Source organism: Delphinapterus leucas, chromosome 18, assembly GCF_059928025.1.
Source record: "Delphinapterus leucas isolate spDelLeu-1000000601 "Yukka" chromosome 18, BTC_Dleu_Yukka2, whole genome shotgun sequence".
In the NCBI taxonomy this organism is placed as follows: Eukaryota; Metazoa; Chordata; class Mammalia; order Artiodactyla; family Monodontidae; genus Delphinapterus; species Delphinapterus leucas.
Genome location: NC_143146.1, coordinates 54,280,988 through 54,297,779, shown reverse-complemented (window position 1 = coordinate 54,297,779; position 16,792 = coordinate 54,280,988). Strand labels below are relative to the sequence as shown.

The 16,792-nt window shown below is 42.1% G+C and overlaps 1 protein-coding gene across 1 annotated transcript in view; it reads right to left on the bottom strand.

Moving 5' to 3' along the window:
* Positions 1 to 5,751: 5,751 nt before the first annotated feature.
* The window catches only part of NAA16 (N-alpha-acetyltransferase 16, NatA auxiliary subunit), an 89,758-nt gene continuing 78,717 nt past the window's right edge, over positions 5,752 to 16,792 (bottom strand). The window contains exon 20 of the mRNA XM_022574930.3: positions 5,752 to 15,145. Coding sequence (XP_022430638.1) covers positions 15,107 to 15,145 — 39 coding nt within the window. The 3' untranslated portion in view covers positions 5,752 to 15,106. The remainder of the gene's footprint in view (positions 15,146 to 16,792) is intronic.

Here is a 16,792-nt window from a genome sequence, read left to right as displayed (position 1 = left end):
GCCGCGGGCGGGGGCGGGCCGGGGCGGGGCCACGGGAGCCTGGCCGCCGGGTCTGTCCCTGCCGCCGCGCCAGGGACGCCCCTGTCCCCCAGGCACCGCCCTCGCCACGCGCCCGCTGGGGAACCGCAGTGACGCGGAGTCCCCGGAGCCCAGGTTACAGCCCCAAATATTTACCCGCCGCCTTCCCCGCGCGCCCTGACAACGCGCCCCACGAAAGTAGCTTTGGCGACACCAAGGCCCCAAAGGGTTTAGGGCTGGTGCTCGGCTGATTCCCGCCCTGTGCCCTGAAGCTCCACGAGCCTCAGTTTCCTCATCTGTGAAATGGAAATGCTGAGCCTCCTGGGTTTGTTGCGAAGAATAAAGTAGGCGAAAGCCGTGGAAGACCCAGACCCATATGGGAGCCGCAGAGGGAGTCCCCCGCGCGTCTCCTCCCCTTTGCCCCCAAGGGACTTGAGGGCTGCGGGCGGACAGAGTAGAGAGGGTAGGGGGCCAGAGGGACAGAAGTCGGTGGAGTCCAGGAGTTGACGAACCTTCATTGTTCCCATCCCCGAGCCCCAGAGCCTGACTACGTTCACGGCTGTGATAATCACAGGATAGGCAGCTGTTTAGCTTTTGAAGACACTGCCAGAGTTTTCTGAAGTGGTTGAATGAACCTACATTCCCGCCAGCAATGTAGAAGAACCCCAGTTGTTCCATATTTGTGTCAACACATGATACTATTAGGCTCATTCAATTTAGCCATACTGGTAACTGTGGACTAATATCTTACTGTGGGTTCTTTTTTCTTCTTCCTGTAGCTTTAATTCACATTTCCCTAATAAGTAATTAAATTGACCACCTTTTCATATGCTTCAAACATTTCTTAACAACAGAAATAGAACAATGCAGAAAAAGTTGAAATCCCCTTTTTCATCCTTCCAAGTCCTATCCGCTCCCTCCCCAGAGAGGAGCATTACCATGAATTTGGTAAGTACTCTCCCAGTCCACGTTTTTGTACCTAAACTATATTTATATGTTCACATTAAAAAATATAGTATTGCTTTGTATGGTTTTTAAATTTACATAACTAATGTGAACATGCTCTGTTTTCATTCAACTTTATTTTTACATATGTTGGTACATACAGATCTAGTTTATTCAACTAGATCTAGTTTATTTATTTTTATCTGCCAAATAGAATTGTATTGAATGACTACAGAGTAATTTATTTATCCACTCTCAAGCTGATGGACACTTGGGTTGTTTCCAATCTTTCTCTCTCACAAACAATACTTAGCTAACATGCTCTTACCTATCTCTTAGTGTACACATGCGAGTCTACTTCTCTGTTCACCTTGAATCCTTTCCTAGAACCAGACGAAAGGGAAAAGTTAAACCCTCTGTCCCTTGAGCCTTCTGGCTGGGTTCCATTTTCTATTCCAGGGCTTCCTGTGGTCCCCAGTCACCTGATCATAGTGATGACGATGGTAAGTAACCTCACCGTTCAGATGTGACTTTTCCCTCACTGAGGAGGGCTGGGGAGCCTTGTCTTTCATGAGCCCTGAACCTACATCAACCATAAAATCTTTACACTACAGTTTATACATATTTCAAGTTACAGAGGTCATTCATTCACACAGGTCTCCTTTGAGAAAAAAAATTGAGGTAGCTATAATTTTGAAACAGGAAATCAGAACTTCTTACATTTTTGAAGACCAGTTCTTTATCTTAATTGGCATCTCTTCCCCTTGTACACTGTTAACCACTGTCTCCTTAAAGCTTTTCTTGAATATCCATCTAATCACCTCACCATTTCTTCTCAGGGCCCTGTTGAATCCTCCTTTTTTTTTTTTTTTTTTTGCGGTACGCGTGCCTCTCACTGTTGTGGCCTCTCCCGTTGCGGAGCACCGGCTCCGGACGCGCAGGCTCAGCGGCCATGGCTCACGGGCCCAGCCGCTCTGCGGCATGTGGGATCTTCCCGGACCGGGGCACGAACCCGTGTCCCCTGCATCAGCAGGCGGACTCTCAACCACTGCGCCACCAGGGAAGCCCCTGAATCCTCCTTTTCATAATTAAAATCTGAGTCCCCTACAGGTCTCTCCTTGATCTTTTCTTCTCATCTATACTTTTGCCAGGCTATCTCATCCCTTCTCAAGATTGTAACTAACATTTATAAGTTTTCAAATTTTTATTTCCAGATGAGATTTTTTTTTCTCCTTAAGTCTCCTACAGTCAATCATCAAAAACTCCTAGCATTCCTTTACAGACACTGTGTGGAAGAAACTTCTGTTTCCTAATATCAGCTCTCCCCTTCGGACCCATGGATTCCTGAAATAAAGACTGTATTTCCCAACCTCCCTTGCAATTGGGAGTGATCATGTGACTTGATTCTGGACCACAGGCTTTGAGCAGAGATATTCTATGCAAACCTCTAGAATGTAATCTCAAGGGAAGGGGGCAGGCACCCTCGTCCTTGCTTCTCCCTGATAGATAGAAGACAGGCTTGCAGCTGGACTTCACAGCATGAGGTGAAAGCCATATATTGAGGATGGTGGCAAAAGGATAGAAGAATCCCGGATCCTGATGTCTTGGTGCCTCCATGCCAACCGAACCCTGGTGAGAGACCTACATGAGAGAAAAATAAAAGACAATGTCTGGGATAGGGAGGGTGGGAGGGAGATGCAAGAGGGAGGAGACACGGGGATATATGTATATGTATAGCTGATTCACTTTGATATACAGCAGAAACTAACACACCATTGTAAAGCAATTATACTCCAATAAAGATGTTAAAAAAAAAAAAAGGACAATGTCCATCTTGTGTAAGCCACTATTGTGGGGATTTCTGACCCTTATAATTGAACCTCATCCTAACACCTAATACTTTACATGAATCTCACCAGGAATCCCTCAACTCTGGAGGTGTAAGAGATAGTCATTTCCTTATTGCTTAAGCAAGTTTGAGTTGTGTTTCATTAACTGTATTAGTTTTCTAGGTCAGCCGTAACAAAGTACCACAGACTGGGTGGTCAAAACAAAAGAAATTTATTCTCTCACAGTTCTGGAGGCTAGAAGTCCACAATCAAGGTGTCAGCAGGGTTGGTTCCTTCTGAAGGCTGTGAGGGAGAATCTGTTCCATGCCTCTCCCCTAGCTTCTGGTGGTTTGCTGGCACTATTTGGCTTTCTTTGGCTTGTAGGTACATCACCCTGATCTCTGCCTCCATCTTCACATGGCCTTTCCCCTGTATGTTTTTGTCTCTTCTTAGGACACCGGTCATATTAGATTAGGGTCCACCCTAATTCAGTATGACCTCATCTTAACTTGATTACATCTGTAAAGACCCTTTTTCCAAATAAGGTCACATTCACAGGTACAAGGGGTGAAGACTTAAATATATCGTTGGGGGAAGGGGGTGACCATTCAACTCACAACAGTGATATAAGCCAAAAATTGACCTATAGTAGTGAAAATCATCTTAAAGAAGAGAGTAACGTTACACTACCTGATTTCAAGACTTCCTGTAACGTTACATTTATTAAAATGGTGGTATTGGCCAAGGATTGGCAAATAGACCAATGGGACAGACAAGAGTTCAGAAATACATACACACATATTTGGTTAACTGATTTATGAGAAAGGTGTCAATGCAATTCAACAAGGAAATAAAAATCTTTTCAACAAGTGGTGCTGGAAGAACTAGATATCTGTACAGAAAAAAATTTACAATAACACCTACTATACACCCTACACAAAGATTAACTTGCAATGGATCATAGACCTAAACGTAAAAGCTAAATCTGCAAAGTTTCTAGAAGAAAACATAAGAGAATATCCTCAAGACTTGGATGTAAGGAAAGATTTTTGGATGGTATATAAAAAGCACTAATCATTTTTTAACTGAGAAATCAGACTTCATCAAAACTTAAAACTTTTGTTCATCAGATGTTATTACAAAAAGAAAACTGCAAGCCCCAGACTGAAAGAAAATGTGGAAATCCATATAATAGACACAGGATTTGTTTTTAGGACATAGAAAGATTATCTACAAACTAATAATAAAAAAACAACCAACCTAGGAAAAACAAAACATGGGCAAAACACTTGAACACACACCTCACAAAAGAAGATATAGGAATGACTAATAAACACATGAAAAGTCAAACATGCAATTACCCTGTGATCTAGCAATTCTTCTACATTTTTATCCAAGAAAAGTAAAAAACAATATAAGAATGAATTTTTATTCATAATAGCCAAACACTGGTAACAACCCAAATGTCCTCAAACAGAAGAATAGACACACAGCTGTGGTACAGTCATATACCAGAATACTGCTCAGCAAAGAAGCAGCAAACTACTGACCCAAGACAACATGGACGAATCTTAGGAATACGAATATTCTCACCAAAGGATGCTGCAGCGGGTTGAATAACAGCCTCTCAAAGACATTCAACTCTAATCCCCACAGCAACATTGCAGAAGGGAATGTTGATAATGGGGGAGGCTGTGTTTGTGTGAGGGCAGGAGGTATACGGAAAGTCTCTGTACTTTCCACACAATTTTGCTGTGAACCTAAAATTGCTCTTCAAAGTAAAGTCTATTAAAAAAAAAAAAACCAGTAAATGAAGTCATGGCATAGAAAACAAGTGACCTTTCAAAGAAAGAAAAATACCTCCATGTGATTTTTTTTTACAGAGTTATCTCAATATAATCAACATACAATAAACTTCACAAATTTTGAATATACAATTTGAAAAGTTTTGACATCTGTTCATAAGATAGTGAATGTAGCCACCACCCACAAAGGTTTCCTCCTGTCCCATTGTCACCCCTCCAGCCCCATTCTCAGGCAACCATTAATCTGCTGTCTGTCACTATAGATTAGTTTGCATTTACTAGAATTTTAAATAAATGGAATCATACAGTATATACTCTCTTTCTGTAATTATTTTGAGATTCATCCATGTTGTTGTGGGTATCAATAGCTCACTCATTTTTACTGCTAAATAATATTCCATTGTATGGATATACCACAATTAGTTTATCTATTCACCAGTTGATGGACATTTGGGTTGGCTCTAGTTTTGACTATTACAAATAAAGCTGGTACACAAGTACGGGCAGATGGTTTTGTTTCTCTTGGATAAATACCTAAGAGTAGAAAGACTGGATCATACGGTAGGTGTGCTTTTAACTTTTAACTCCTGAAGAAAGAAAACACTTTAATGTGATTTTAAACCAAAACAACCCACTGTGAGTCTCAGGCAGAATCAAGACAGGAGTTTCCCTAGTGCCAGGTTCTAAGACTTTCTGCTGCCACCATCTGGGGAGCAAAAAGAGGAGAGAGCTATCCCCAGAAGTCCACTCCCAGCACCAGGATCTTGTCCTGTTTTCTCTGCTCTCTCCTGCAATGTTGCCTCCACCCCATCATACCCACAGCCCCCAGCCATTCAAAAGCCATTTGCCTAACTTGATTACGGGTGAAGAATTGGAGTGGTTCAAGCCACAAACATAACTCAGTGGGAAAGAAGAACATGGGCTTAAAGCTACTCTCCAGCCCTTTGTAGCATCTTAATGTCACAGAGGAAAAAAGAACTTCTAATTCTAGAAATGAGCTAGCACTCTTTTTGCACCCCATACCACCTTGGCAAGTTGCAGAGGTGCTTTTTATTCCAGCGCCAGGCACAAGGTAAGTACCTAATTTTCATTTGAATGAATGAATGTCTACCACACACATTCCTCTAATTAGTCACAAAAGATACAGTTGGAGAGAAAAACAAATACCGTATATTAACGCATGTATGTGGAACCTAGAAAAATGGTACAGATGAACCGGTTTGCAGGGCAGAAGTTCAGACACAGATGTAGAGAACAAAGGCATGGACACCAAGGGGGGAAAGCCGCGGGGGGGTGGGGATGGTGGTGTGCTGAATTGGGCGATTGGGATTGACATGTATACACTGATGTGTATAAAATGTATGACTAATAAGAACCTGCAGTATAAAAAAACAAACAAACAAAGAAACAACTAATACTAAACTTTCTTTGGGTTATTTGTATGGAAATATGTTAATATAAATGTTTCAGACATTACATGAAATTTCTAAAAATCTTATATGTTCTGGTATAATGTTATAAGTCATAATTCTAGTTATTACTTTAAAATGTATATCTCAGATAACTAAATTTCCTTGTCAATTGCATTATTATGAACTTTCAATACTTGACAATACTAATAGCAATGAAATATAAATAAGACAACGATAGGTTTTCAATAATAAAAAACAGACCAGCTACAGCGGTTCCCAGGGCGGTGAAAGTAACATACCTCGTGACCCCACCCTGTGGAGAGGAGCTTACTATAAAGCTATCCTCTTCTCTCCCTGGATGATACTTTCATCCCCTTGAAATATTCTTCAAAAGGATGACCTTTTGAGAAGGAAATGAAGTCTAATTTTTTAAAAATTAAGAGTTTGGGTAACTTTGCATGAAAAAGAAACAAAGAAAGTAGGTTCTATGTTGTCAATTTTAGTGTCGTTGAAAATTTTAGTGTTCAATAAAACCTCATACTGTAAGTAAAGTAGAATCCAGTAACTTAATATGTTCAATGGGAAAAAAACATCAATGCGAGTACAGAACTTTTAAGCTCTCTCATTGAATGTGTCCCAACATCAGCAGCTGTTCTTCGGTTCATCCCCAAAACGTGAACATCACTAACAGTAGGAATTTGTTCTCTAATTTCACTAAATGGAAAAAGGACTCCTTGGAGAGAAGCTTATTGAATATCTTAGGGAAGGGGAAAAAAAATCAGTCTGAATCTGGATTATCTTGTTTCCAGAGAGCAAAGATGCTTTTCAAAAACAGCTGCAGTCGAGTAACTCAGAGTGCGCTCCCACGTGGCATGTAATGACAATTTAAGTTTCGTCATCTTCATATACAGTGTAAATCAGTGGTTCTCAAACTTGAGAGAGCATCAGAACCATCTGGAGGTGTTCAAACCCACATGGCTGGGCCCACCCCCAGAAGTCTGTAACAGGGCCCAAGAATCTGCATTTCTAACAGATTTCCACGTGAAACTGCTGCTGGTGGTCCAGAGACCACACTTTGAGAACCATTGGTATAAATTATCTTAGTTGAACTGGGTGATTCTGTGAGCATCTATGAGTTCATTATGATCCTCAAAAGAAAAATTCAGTATTGGGCTTCCCTGGTGGCGCAGTGGTTGAGGGTCCACCTGCCGATGTGGGGGACGCGGGTTCATGCCCCGGTCCGGGAAGATCCCACATGCCGCGGAGCGGCTGGGCCCGTGAGCCATGGCCGCTGAGCCTGCGTGTCCGGAGCCTGTGCTCCGCAACGGGAGAGGCCACAGCAGTGAGAGGCCCGTGTACCGCAAAAAAAAAAAAAAAAAAAAAAAGTCAATATAAAATGTACAGATAGGCAGTTGTAAAAAAAATTAAATTTCTTAATATACATGGATATTTGTATCTTCCTTTTAAGTACATGTTGGTTTATAAAGCATAGTTCTTTTAAAATCTGTGAAGCAATGAATAGACATCCACAGGTACCAAAAGCAGGAAAAACTAAATAACATGATAGAAAGGAATCCAGTCCTCAGTCAGCACCACTAGAACACAATAACTAATCAAAATTCCTGTGTTCAAAGATGACAAACTAGCCAAATGGCCCAAAGAAGAGAATTAACTTGGTCCCTCATCGTCTAGGGGGAAAAACCCTCTACATGCTCATTGTAATGAGATGTTCACACACTCATAGCTCAGTGATATATTTTCAATTAATATATCAAAGGAGGTTAATATGTAATAATGGCAAGACAATGAGTTTGGCAGCGTCAGCCATGTGGAACCCAAACCGACAACCTTTCCGAGGAAGATGTAAGTTTCATAAACTAAAATCTATGAGAAAGTAATAGACTTAAAATTCCCACTGATAAATATGTACGATATTAGCTATAGAAATAGCCCATAGGACTTCCCTGGTGGTGCAGTGGTTAAAAATCCACCTGCCAATGCAGGGGACATGGGTTCGAGCCCTGGTCCTGGAAGATCCCACATGCCATGGAGCAACTAAGCCAGTGCACCACAACTACCGAGCTTGCACTGTAGGGACTACCGAGCCCTCGTGCTGCAACTACTGAAGCCCGCGCGCCTAGATCCCGTGCTCCGCAACAAGAGAAGCCACTGCAATGAGAAGCCCGCGCACCGCAACGAAGAGCAGTCCCCACTCGCCGCAACTAGAGAAAGTCCGCTCACAGCAACGAAGGCCCAACGCAGCCAAAAAAAAAGAAAAGAAATAGCCCACAATGTTTCTGAGATTCTGATAAGGCATCTGTAATATACCATAGTTTGCTGATCTTTTCCTCCATTGTTGGGGCTTAAGTTCAAAATCATTAAAAATTATAGTTACCAATCGTTTCTTTCTCACCATGGTACACTAGCAATACCCAGACCTGGCTCAGAATCCCAGCTCCACCTTGTCATAGCCATGTGACCTTGAGCAGACCACCTGACCTTTCTGATCCTTACTTATCCCAGGGTTTCCAAAAAGGATAAAATAAGGCACACCTGCAGCTCCTGGCACATAGTAGGTGCTCAGAAATGTTGAGCCCTGCAGGGGGCGAGGGTTCTATCCCTGGTAGGGAAACTGAGATCCAAAAAAAAAAGAAAGAAAGAAAGAAAAGGAAAAGAAATATTGAGCCCTAGATCTAACACATATTTTCCTGATGTACATACTCTTCAGAGCATCCAAACCTTTCAATTTTAGTGTAACAATTATACCACTTAGGCCCTGATATTCTTCATATTCTAGCCATAATCTTCACTGCTTTTCTGTTTTCTGTCTTTTGGTTTTTTTGCGGTACGTGGGCCTCTCACTGCCGCGGCCTCTCCAGTCGCGGAGCACAGGCTCCGGACGCTCAGGCTCAATGGCCATGGCTCACGGGCCCAGCTGCTCCGCGGCACGCGGGATCCTCCCGGACTGGGGCACGAACCCGTGTCCCCCGCATTGGCAGGGGGACTCTCAACCACTGCGCCACCAGAGAAGCCCACTTTTCTTTTTGAGAGTTGATTTACACTTCCATTTTTCATTCCTTCAACCCATTATATTCCTAAGTTTTGTTTGTTGTGTTTGTGTTTGTGCTCCTAGTTTTTCCGTCTGCTACTCTGTCTGTAATCCATGGCCTTCAAATCATTTGTGCTGCATTTTCTCTTCTCCTGTTTGGTGTCTATCTTTTCAGTCTGTTTTCCTTAGGCATACATTGGCGTATATATTTTAAATAAGATCATACATTATATTCTGTTTGTAACCAGTAATCGTATGATCAGTTTCTATGTCAAATATGTTTACTCATTATTTTAATAGATGTGTTGGTAAATTGCAATTTAATCAATTCCTCATTTTTAACATTTATATTGTTTTTACTTTTTCACTTTTATAGGTGATGCTTTGATGAATGTTCTAGTAGCTATATCTTTAGGCTCATCCGTGATTGCCTCCTTAGAATTAATTCATACATGTTAAATTGCTGGGTCAAAAAACACATAGAATTCTAGGTCTTTTAGTATGTATTTTCACATTATCTAGATAAAGATTATACACAATAAGGTTATAGCTTCCTGCAGAAAATCCAGGGCAATATTATCACATCGATTTCCTTTAGATACTCCACTACAGATCAATCTTCAGAAATATCAATATTTTGAGCCGTTTTCCTGAATAAAAAATTATAAATAAACAATTATGAGCTCACATTTTTACAATCTGATACAAAAGAAGTAACTGCTCTCTGGAATGTCACCTTTACTAAACCAGTGCTCTCTGAGAGCACCTTACAATGTAGTGCCTGTTTTATAAAAGCACATTCATTTGATTTTGAGATCAGTATGTGAGGGGGCCTGGGGGCATTCCCATCCTCTTTTGCGCTCTCATTCGCCCTAGCAATGCCGACTAAACACTTTGTTTTCAACCACAGGGTCTGGGGGCTCCATAGCTATACCAGGCCTTTTAGATTAAATCTGATTTCTTCCTTCAAGTGGATGCTTTATTCTCATAGCCAACAGGTCACAGAGTTCAGAGAAAGAAGATCATGTTCTATAATGTTTATTAATGTCTTAAAACTATGTGCCCATCTATTCTGAGTCTGAAAGAAATCAAAGTTAGTCTTACAGAAAATCAGGTGCAGTGAATCAATCAACTAATTAATCATTGCTGAGTGCCAACAATGTGCAAGGCAGCAGAAGTCCTCCAAATCAGAGAATAAGCTTAAAATACATTGGTAAATATTCTTCTTTCATTTTGGTTGCTTTTTCTGGAATATTGGATGAATGTTTAAGTTTATTTTTCTATATGTTATTTTTTCTTAGCCTGGAGGAAGACCATAGTAGCTAAGTTTTTAAAGTATCATGTTTTTCCTCAAAAGATGCTTTTTAAATTGAGGAAATGGAGTGTCTTGCAATATGAGTATTGGCTTTATGTGTTTCCTCTTCTGTGAAATGTCCATTTATGTCTTTTGCCTATTTTTCTATTGGGTTATTGTCCTTTGCTTATTGATTTGTAGAAGTTCTTAAAATATTCTTTTTTTTTTTTTGCGGTACGCGGGCCTCTCACTATTGTGGCCTCTCCCGTTGCGGAGCACAGGCTCTGGACGCGCAGGCTCAGCGGCCATGGCTCACGGGCCCAGCCGCTCCGCGGCATGTGGGATCTTCCCGGACCGGGGCACGAACCCATGTCCTCTGCATCGGCAGGCAGACTCTCAACCACTGCGCCACCAGGGAAGTCCCTTAAAATATTCTTGATAGAGATTCTTTGTTATATATGATACATCTTCTCTATTTGTAGTTTACCTTTTCACCTTCTTTAACATGTCTTTTAATTAATACTAGTTTTTAATTTCAATATAGTCAAAGTCATCACACTTACTTGATAATGGGCTTTTTCGGGTCCAGTGTTTAAGAAATCCTTCCCTACCCTCCAGATCTAAAGATATTCACTCATATTTTTTTTCTGAAAGTTTTAAAGTTTTGCTTTTGATATTTGAATCCTTAATCCATCTGGAGTTGATTTGCATGTCTGATGTGAGATAGGAATCTGATTTATTTTTCATATGGATAATAATTTTTTTCCTGTTCCATTTATTGAATTCCTTATAAATAACCCAGAAAACGCAAATCAGGACCATAAAGAGAGATACCAATTTACATCCATTTAGTTGGCAAAAATTGAGAAGTCTGACAGTATCAAGTGCTGAAGAGGATAGATCAATAGGATGGTGAGAGTATAAACTGTTACAACTGCTTTGGAAAACAGTCTGGCTTTATACTGCAAAGTTGAACATTCATACATCCTACAATGGACCCACATTCCATTCATAGGTATAAACCGAGGGCGACTCCAGCATGTGTGCACTGGGAGAGAAAACCACTTATGAGAATGCTCATTAGAGCAAGAAATGTGAAAGCCTAAACTCCAGTATCCAGGAGGCCAGATAAATAAATGCTGGTATAGTCAAACAATGAAATACTATACCACAGTGAAGATGAATGAATCACTGCAAACCACAACTCTTAGTAATAGAAAACTAGATGGGAAAAAAGTCCCAGAAGACTATATACAGCATAATATCCTTTTAATAAAAGTCAAGAAGAGTTGAAACTAATCATTAACTTCTTTGCGTGCATCTATGTGTGATAAAAAATAATTTAAATCGAGAATGAATAAAAATACAAGATTCAGAATTGTGGCTATACACGTGGAAGAGGCAGGGGGATGGGCCAGGGCAGAGCACGTAGAAGGTGGAAGTTTTTGTCATTGTGTTGGTTCGCTGACTGGATAGTGAGATCGTGGGTGGTCGTTATATTATTTTATTTTATTTTTTTAAAGGTAACTTTCTAAAATTATTTATTTATTTATTTATGGCTGTGTTGGGTCTTCGTTGCTACAAAGGGGCTTTCTCTAGTTGCAGCGAGCCGGGGCTACTCTTCGTGGCAGAGCCCGGGTGGGCTCTAGGCTCATGGGCTTCAGTAGTTGTGGCACGCAGGCTAAGTAGTTGTGGCACCCAGGCTAAGTAGTTGTGGCTCGTGGGCTTTAGAGCACAGGTTCAGTAGTTGTGGCGCATAGGCTTAGTTGCTCCACGACATGTGGGATCTTCCCAGACCAGGGATCGAACCCGTGTCCCCTACATTGGCAGGCGGATTCTTAACCACTGTGCCACCAGGGAAGTCCCGGTCGTTATATTATTAACAAATAAACACACAAGTAGATAAAATAAAAGAGGGCCAAGCATGGACCAGTGATGAGAGTGGGAGAGAAAAACCAGCACAGAACCTTTGAGGAATGAGCTGGCCTAAGGTGTGAAGTGATGACACTCAAAACGAAGGTCAAAAAGCTGTTTGAGGGAATTCTCTGGTGGTCCAGTGGTTAGGACTCTGCCTTTCACTGCCAAGGGCCTGGGTTCAATCCCTGTTCGGGGAACCAGGATCCCACAAGCCATGCTGCGCAGCCAGAAATAAAAAAAGGTATTTGATGTAAGTAACAGTTAAGTATTACTAAATCAAAACTCCTCACCTTAGTAATTTTTTCACTAGATCCTGATTAGGTATTAGTTTATATATGCAGGCTGCCTAAATTCCATGTCATTTCAGGTCTGTTTGGATCACAGTGAAAAAAATAAATTCTCTAGGGAGAGACTGGATAGAAAGAGAAGCAAGTTGACTAAGAAAACCTTCAGTTCTTCCAAGCACTCTCTGAGAACTTACAAAATCAAGGCTGTCAGATGTTGGTGACAAGAAATAATAACAATACAAATAAAACGGAGTGCTGGGGTTATTTCAAAGCTGAGTCTCTGTAGATAAGAGCTTACTAAAGACAAATCAGAAAATGGGACATCAATTTATCAGCATGATCTTTTTGTGCTTCAATTTCTTTAAATCTTAGTCTAAATGGGAGGTTACCCTACTGTTGTTCTAAAACTCCAACCCAACAAATATTCGTAGAGTTCCTAAAATATGTAGGTACTGTGCTTGGATCAGGGAATAAAACAATGAACAAAGAAGACAATAGCCATGGAGCTATTGATAAACAATGTTTAGCAAAATAAATATATTTCTGTTTTTATTTAAAGAACTGGATCATACATGATATCTTTCATGAAGCTTTACCTGTCTTTATCCAAAACATATCCAGTAGAATTGATGACCCCTCCTCTGTCCCCACTAGACCTCACAGTGCTTCCTTTATAGTATTCGTCATGCGGACTTACAGTCATTTTCATACATGTCTGCAGTAGATGTCTGTTACTTGTATTCTGTCCAGGACCTTTTCTTCTCAGGAACTCCTTTCTCTACTTTCTAAGACTGTCAGTTACATGCCCCTGCATCCCCAATCCATGGGGAAGTACAAGATGCAGGCTGGCCACAGAGAGAAGGTGGGTCTGTGACCCAAGTAGAACATTTTCTTGAGGCTTTGGATCCTGGAAGAGAAGAATCTGTTTCTCCTCCTAAAATCACTAGTACTAATATGGATGCCTAGAGCTTTGCCTCCATGGGAAAATCTAAGAACACAGAGGAGAACAGAATTGTGAGATGGAGAGAGAGACTGAATCCTGATGATACTTTTAAAAAAATATTTATTTATTTATTTGGTTGTGCCGGGTCTTAGTTGCAGCAGGCGGGCTCCTTAGTTGCAGCATGCAGGCTCCTTAGTTGTGGCATGCATGTGGGATCTAGTTCCCTGGCCAGGGATTGAACCCAGGCCCCCTGCATTGGGAGCATGGAGTCTTAACCACTGGACCACCAGGGAAGTCCCCTGATGATATTCTTTAAACCTGAACTAGCAGTACCTGCAACCCATTATCCCAGTTAAAAGAACCAATATATTGACGTTTAACTTAAGCTCGGTAGGTTAGTTTTTTGTCACTTAAAACTAGGAAATCCCAACCAATAATCTGTATGTCTCCTCCCAGACTGTCAGCTTCTAGGAGTACCTATGAGCAAGGGCCTACTTGGCACCTAAACTGGTGCACCTAAACCTGGTGGCAATGGCTGACAGGCTGACACGGCAGGCAAATGCCTAGATAAAATTGTTCAGCGTCTAGAGCAGGTGTGTATAACCCTAGGCCCATGAACTCCTAATTGGATCCATGAGTGGATGTGTATATGTGGATTTTTCAGGTAAGAAAGTTAATACTGGTCATCCATCAGATGCTCAAAAGAATCCCAAACCAAGAAAGTTCAGGAACTCTCACTGTTAAAGGCTGTGCCTCGCAAACCCAGCCTGGTTTCAGTGACAGCAGTCATCACATCTGGATACATGCAGCCAAGGGGAGAGAGAGCTTTGGTCGAACTTTCCTTCAAGTCTAGAGAATGCAAAAGCTTGCTGTATTCTAAGTGCAGTCATGCCATGTTTGTGTCATTTGTACCTTTTTGTGTGTGAGGATGCTTTCTGGTCTGCTCTTCTAGATCCACTGAGGGATATAGCTGGGAAATGTAAGGTAAGAAGCGAAATCCAACCCCCTTTGACCACAGCCCTCACTTCATATCACGTAACTGACAGAACCCCTCCTGCACTCCCTCCCAATCCCGGGGATCCCTTGAGCACTGACCACACCTAATCCTGTTATTAATCTCTAGATCCATTCTTTTTTTTTTTATTGTGGGAAAATACACATAACATACAATTTACCATCCTAACCATGTTTAAGTGTACAGTTCAGTGGCGTTCAGTACACTCACATTGCTGTGCTACCATCACCACCATCCATCCCCAGAACTTCTTCATCATCCCAAACTGAAACTCTGTGCGCATTAAACACTAACTCCCCAAGCACCTCTCCCCCCAGCCCTAGGAAGCTCTGTTCCACTTTCTGTCTCTAAGAACTTGACTAATTTAGGTACCTCATATAAGTAAGATCATACAATATTTGTCCTTTTATGTCTGGATTTTTTCACTTCGCAGAATGTCCTCAAGGTTCAGCCATGTGGTAGCATCTAGCTTACATTCTGAGTCACCTGTGGACCACAGTGACTTAGCTTCCCAAACCTGCCTCTTCACGGCTGACACATAGGCTGGCTCTCAGAGAGCCCGACCGAATGCTGAGCCAGATGCTGTGAATCTTCACTTCCCCGGCACAAACGAGCCTCTCTCAGGGGCTTCCTGGGGAAAACAGATGGGAGAGATTATTATCCCAGGCCCATGAGGTCTCCAAGCATTGCCATATTCATTCATATGGATTTTCTTGATGTTTTTCTTTTTTTAGTGAGGTATAATTGGTCTATAACATTATATTAGTTTGTACAACATAATGATTCAACATGTGTATATGTTGCAAAATGATCACCACGATAAGTCTAGTTAACATCTGCTACCATACAATGTTACACATTTTCTTTTCTTGTGATGAAAACTTTTAAGATCTACTCTCTTAACAGTTTTCATTGATGTTTTTCAAAGATAAAAGACTGTGGGGAATTCCCTGGCGGTCCAGTGGTTAGGACTCCAAGCTTCCAATGCAGGGGGCACGGGTTCAGGGAACTAAGATCCCGTGGGCGCAGCCAAAAAAAAAAAAAGACTATCTTTGTGCACCAAATATGCACATGAAAAGAAAAGGCTATCAGATCTTTCACTAGGTGAGGTTGGAGCAAGTTCTGGAGAATCTCTAGTGAGGAAGAGAGGGGATGCTAAGGAAGAATCAACCAGGACTGGTAGATAGTCCCAAAGCATCAGGTTTCTTCATGGGAAAGCTGGGCTGGAGAACACAGTGGGACCTCCTACTCCAAGCCCGCTTGACTGAGAGCAATCAGGCCTGTGGCTGTAGTGAGGATGTGACTCTCCTCCCGGAGGCCCTACAACAAACATGAAGGTTGGAAGCACAAGACCTGCTCCACCTGAATACAGGCAGGGAGGTCCAAGAGGGGACAGTCAACTGCTCATGCTGCACAGGGGTACACGTGACTTTGACTGGTCAACCCACTCTGTTGAGGATCCTGATCGAACTTAGCCATCAATAAACCACTCTCCTATTAAGAAGCAGCCAGAAAAGGGATGAAGGGCGAGGCAGGAAGTGAAAGTATTGGGGACGGTCATTCCTCTCTGGGCTGAGGCAGGGATGAGGGGATAAGAGGAAAATAAATCCACCTTGCAAATTCCAGAAAAGCCAGCCTCACTGTTCCCGACAGCAACGGCCTTCAAACTGGACGTAGCAAAGTGAGTTGCTAGTTGATGAGCTCTCAGCAACTTTTCGGGAATTAATATTCAGATCCTCAACTTGAGTTTGTCTTCTTTCTTAAAATTGTTCTGCCAGGGCTCCCCTGGTGGCGCAGTGGTTGAGAGTCTGCCTGCCGATGCAGCGGACATGGGTTCGTGCCCCGGTCCGGGAAGATCACACATGCCGCGGAGCGGCTAGGCCCGTGAGCCATGGCCGCTGAGCCTGCGCGTCCGGAGCCTGTGCTCCGCAACGGGAGAGGCCACAACAGTGAGAGACCCGCGTACCGCAAAAAAAAAAATTGTTCTGCCAGAGAAGCAGTGTGGTCAAACTATTACACTGGTGCTGTATTTCTACCTCCCTGTTCTCAATAGTGCTTCTCCCACTTAGGAAAAGTGTTAGGGTTAGGGTTAGGGTTAGGGTTAGGGTTAGGGTTAGGGTTAGGGTTGGGGTTAGGGTTGGGAACTCGACCTCTCGCTCGTCTGAATCTTCCAATGGTGCATTGCCACTCGGTATAAAAATCTCCAGGCACCCTACAAAGGGCAATTTAAAATAGTGGTGTTGATGAGAAAATGAATAACTCTAAAGGAACGTCTTAG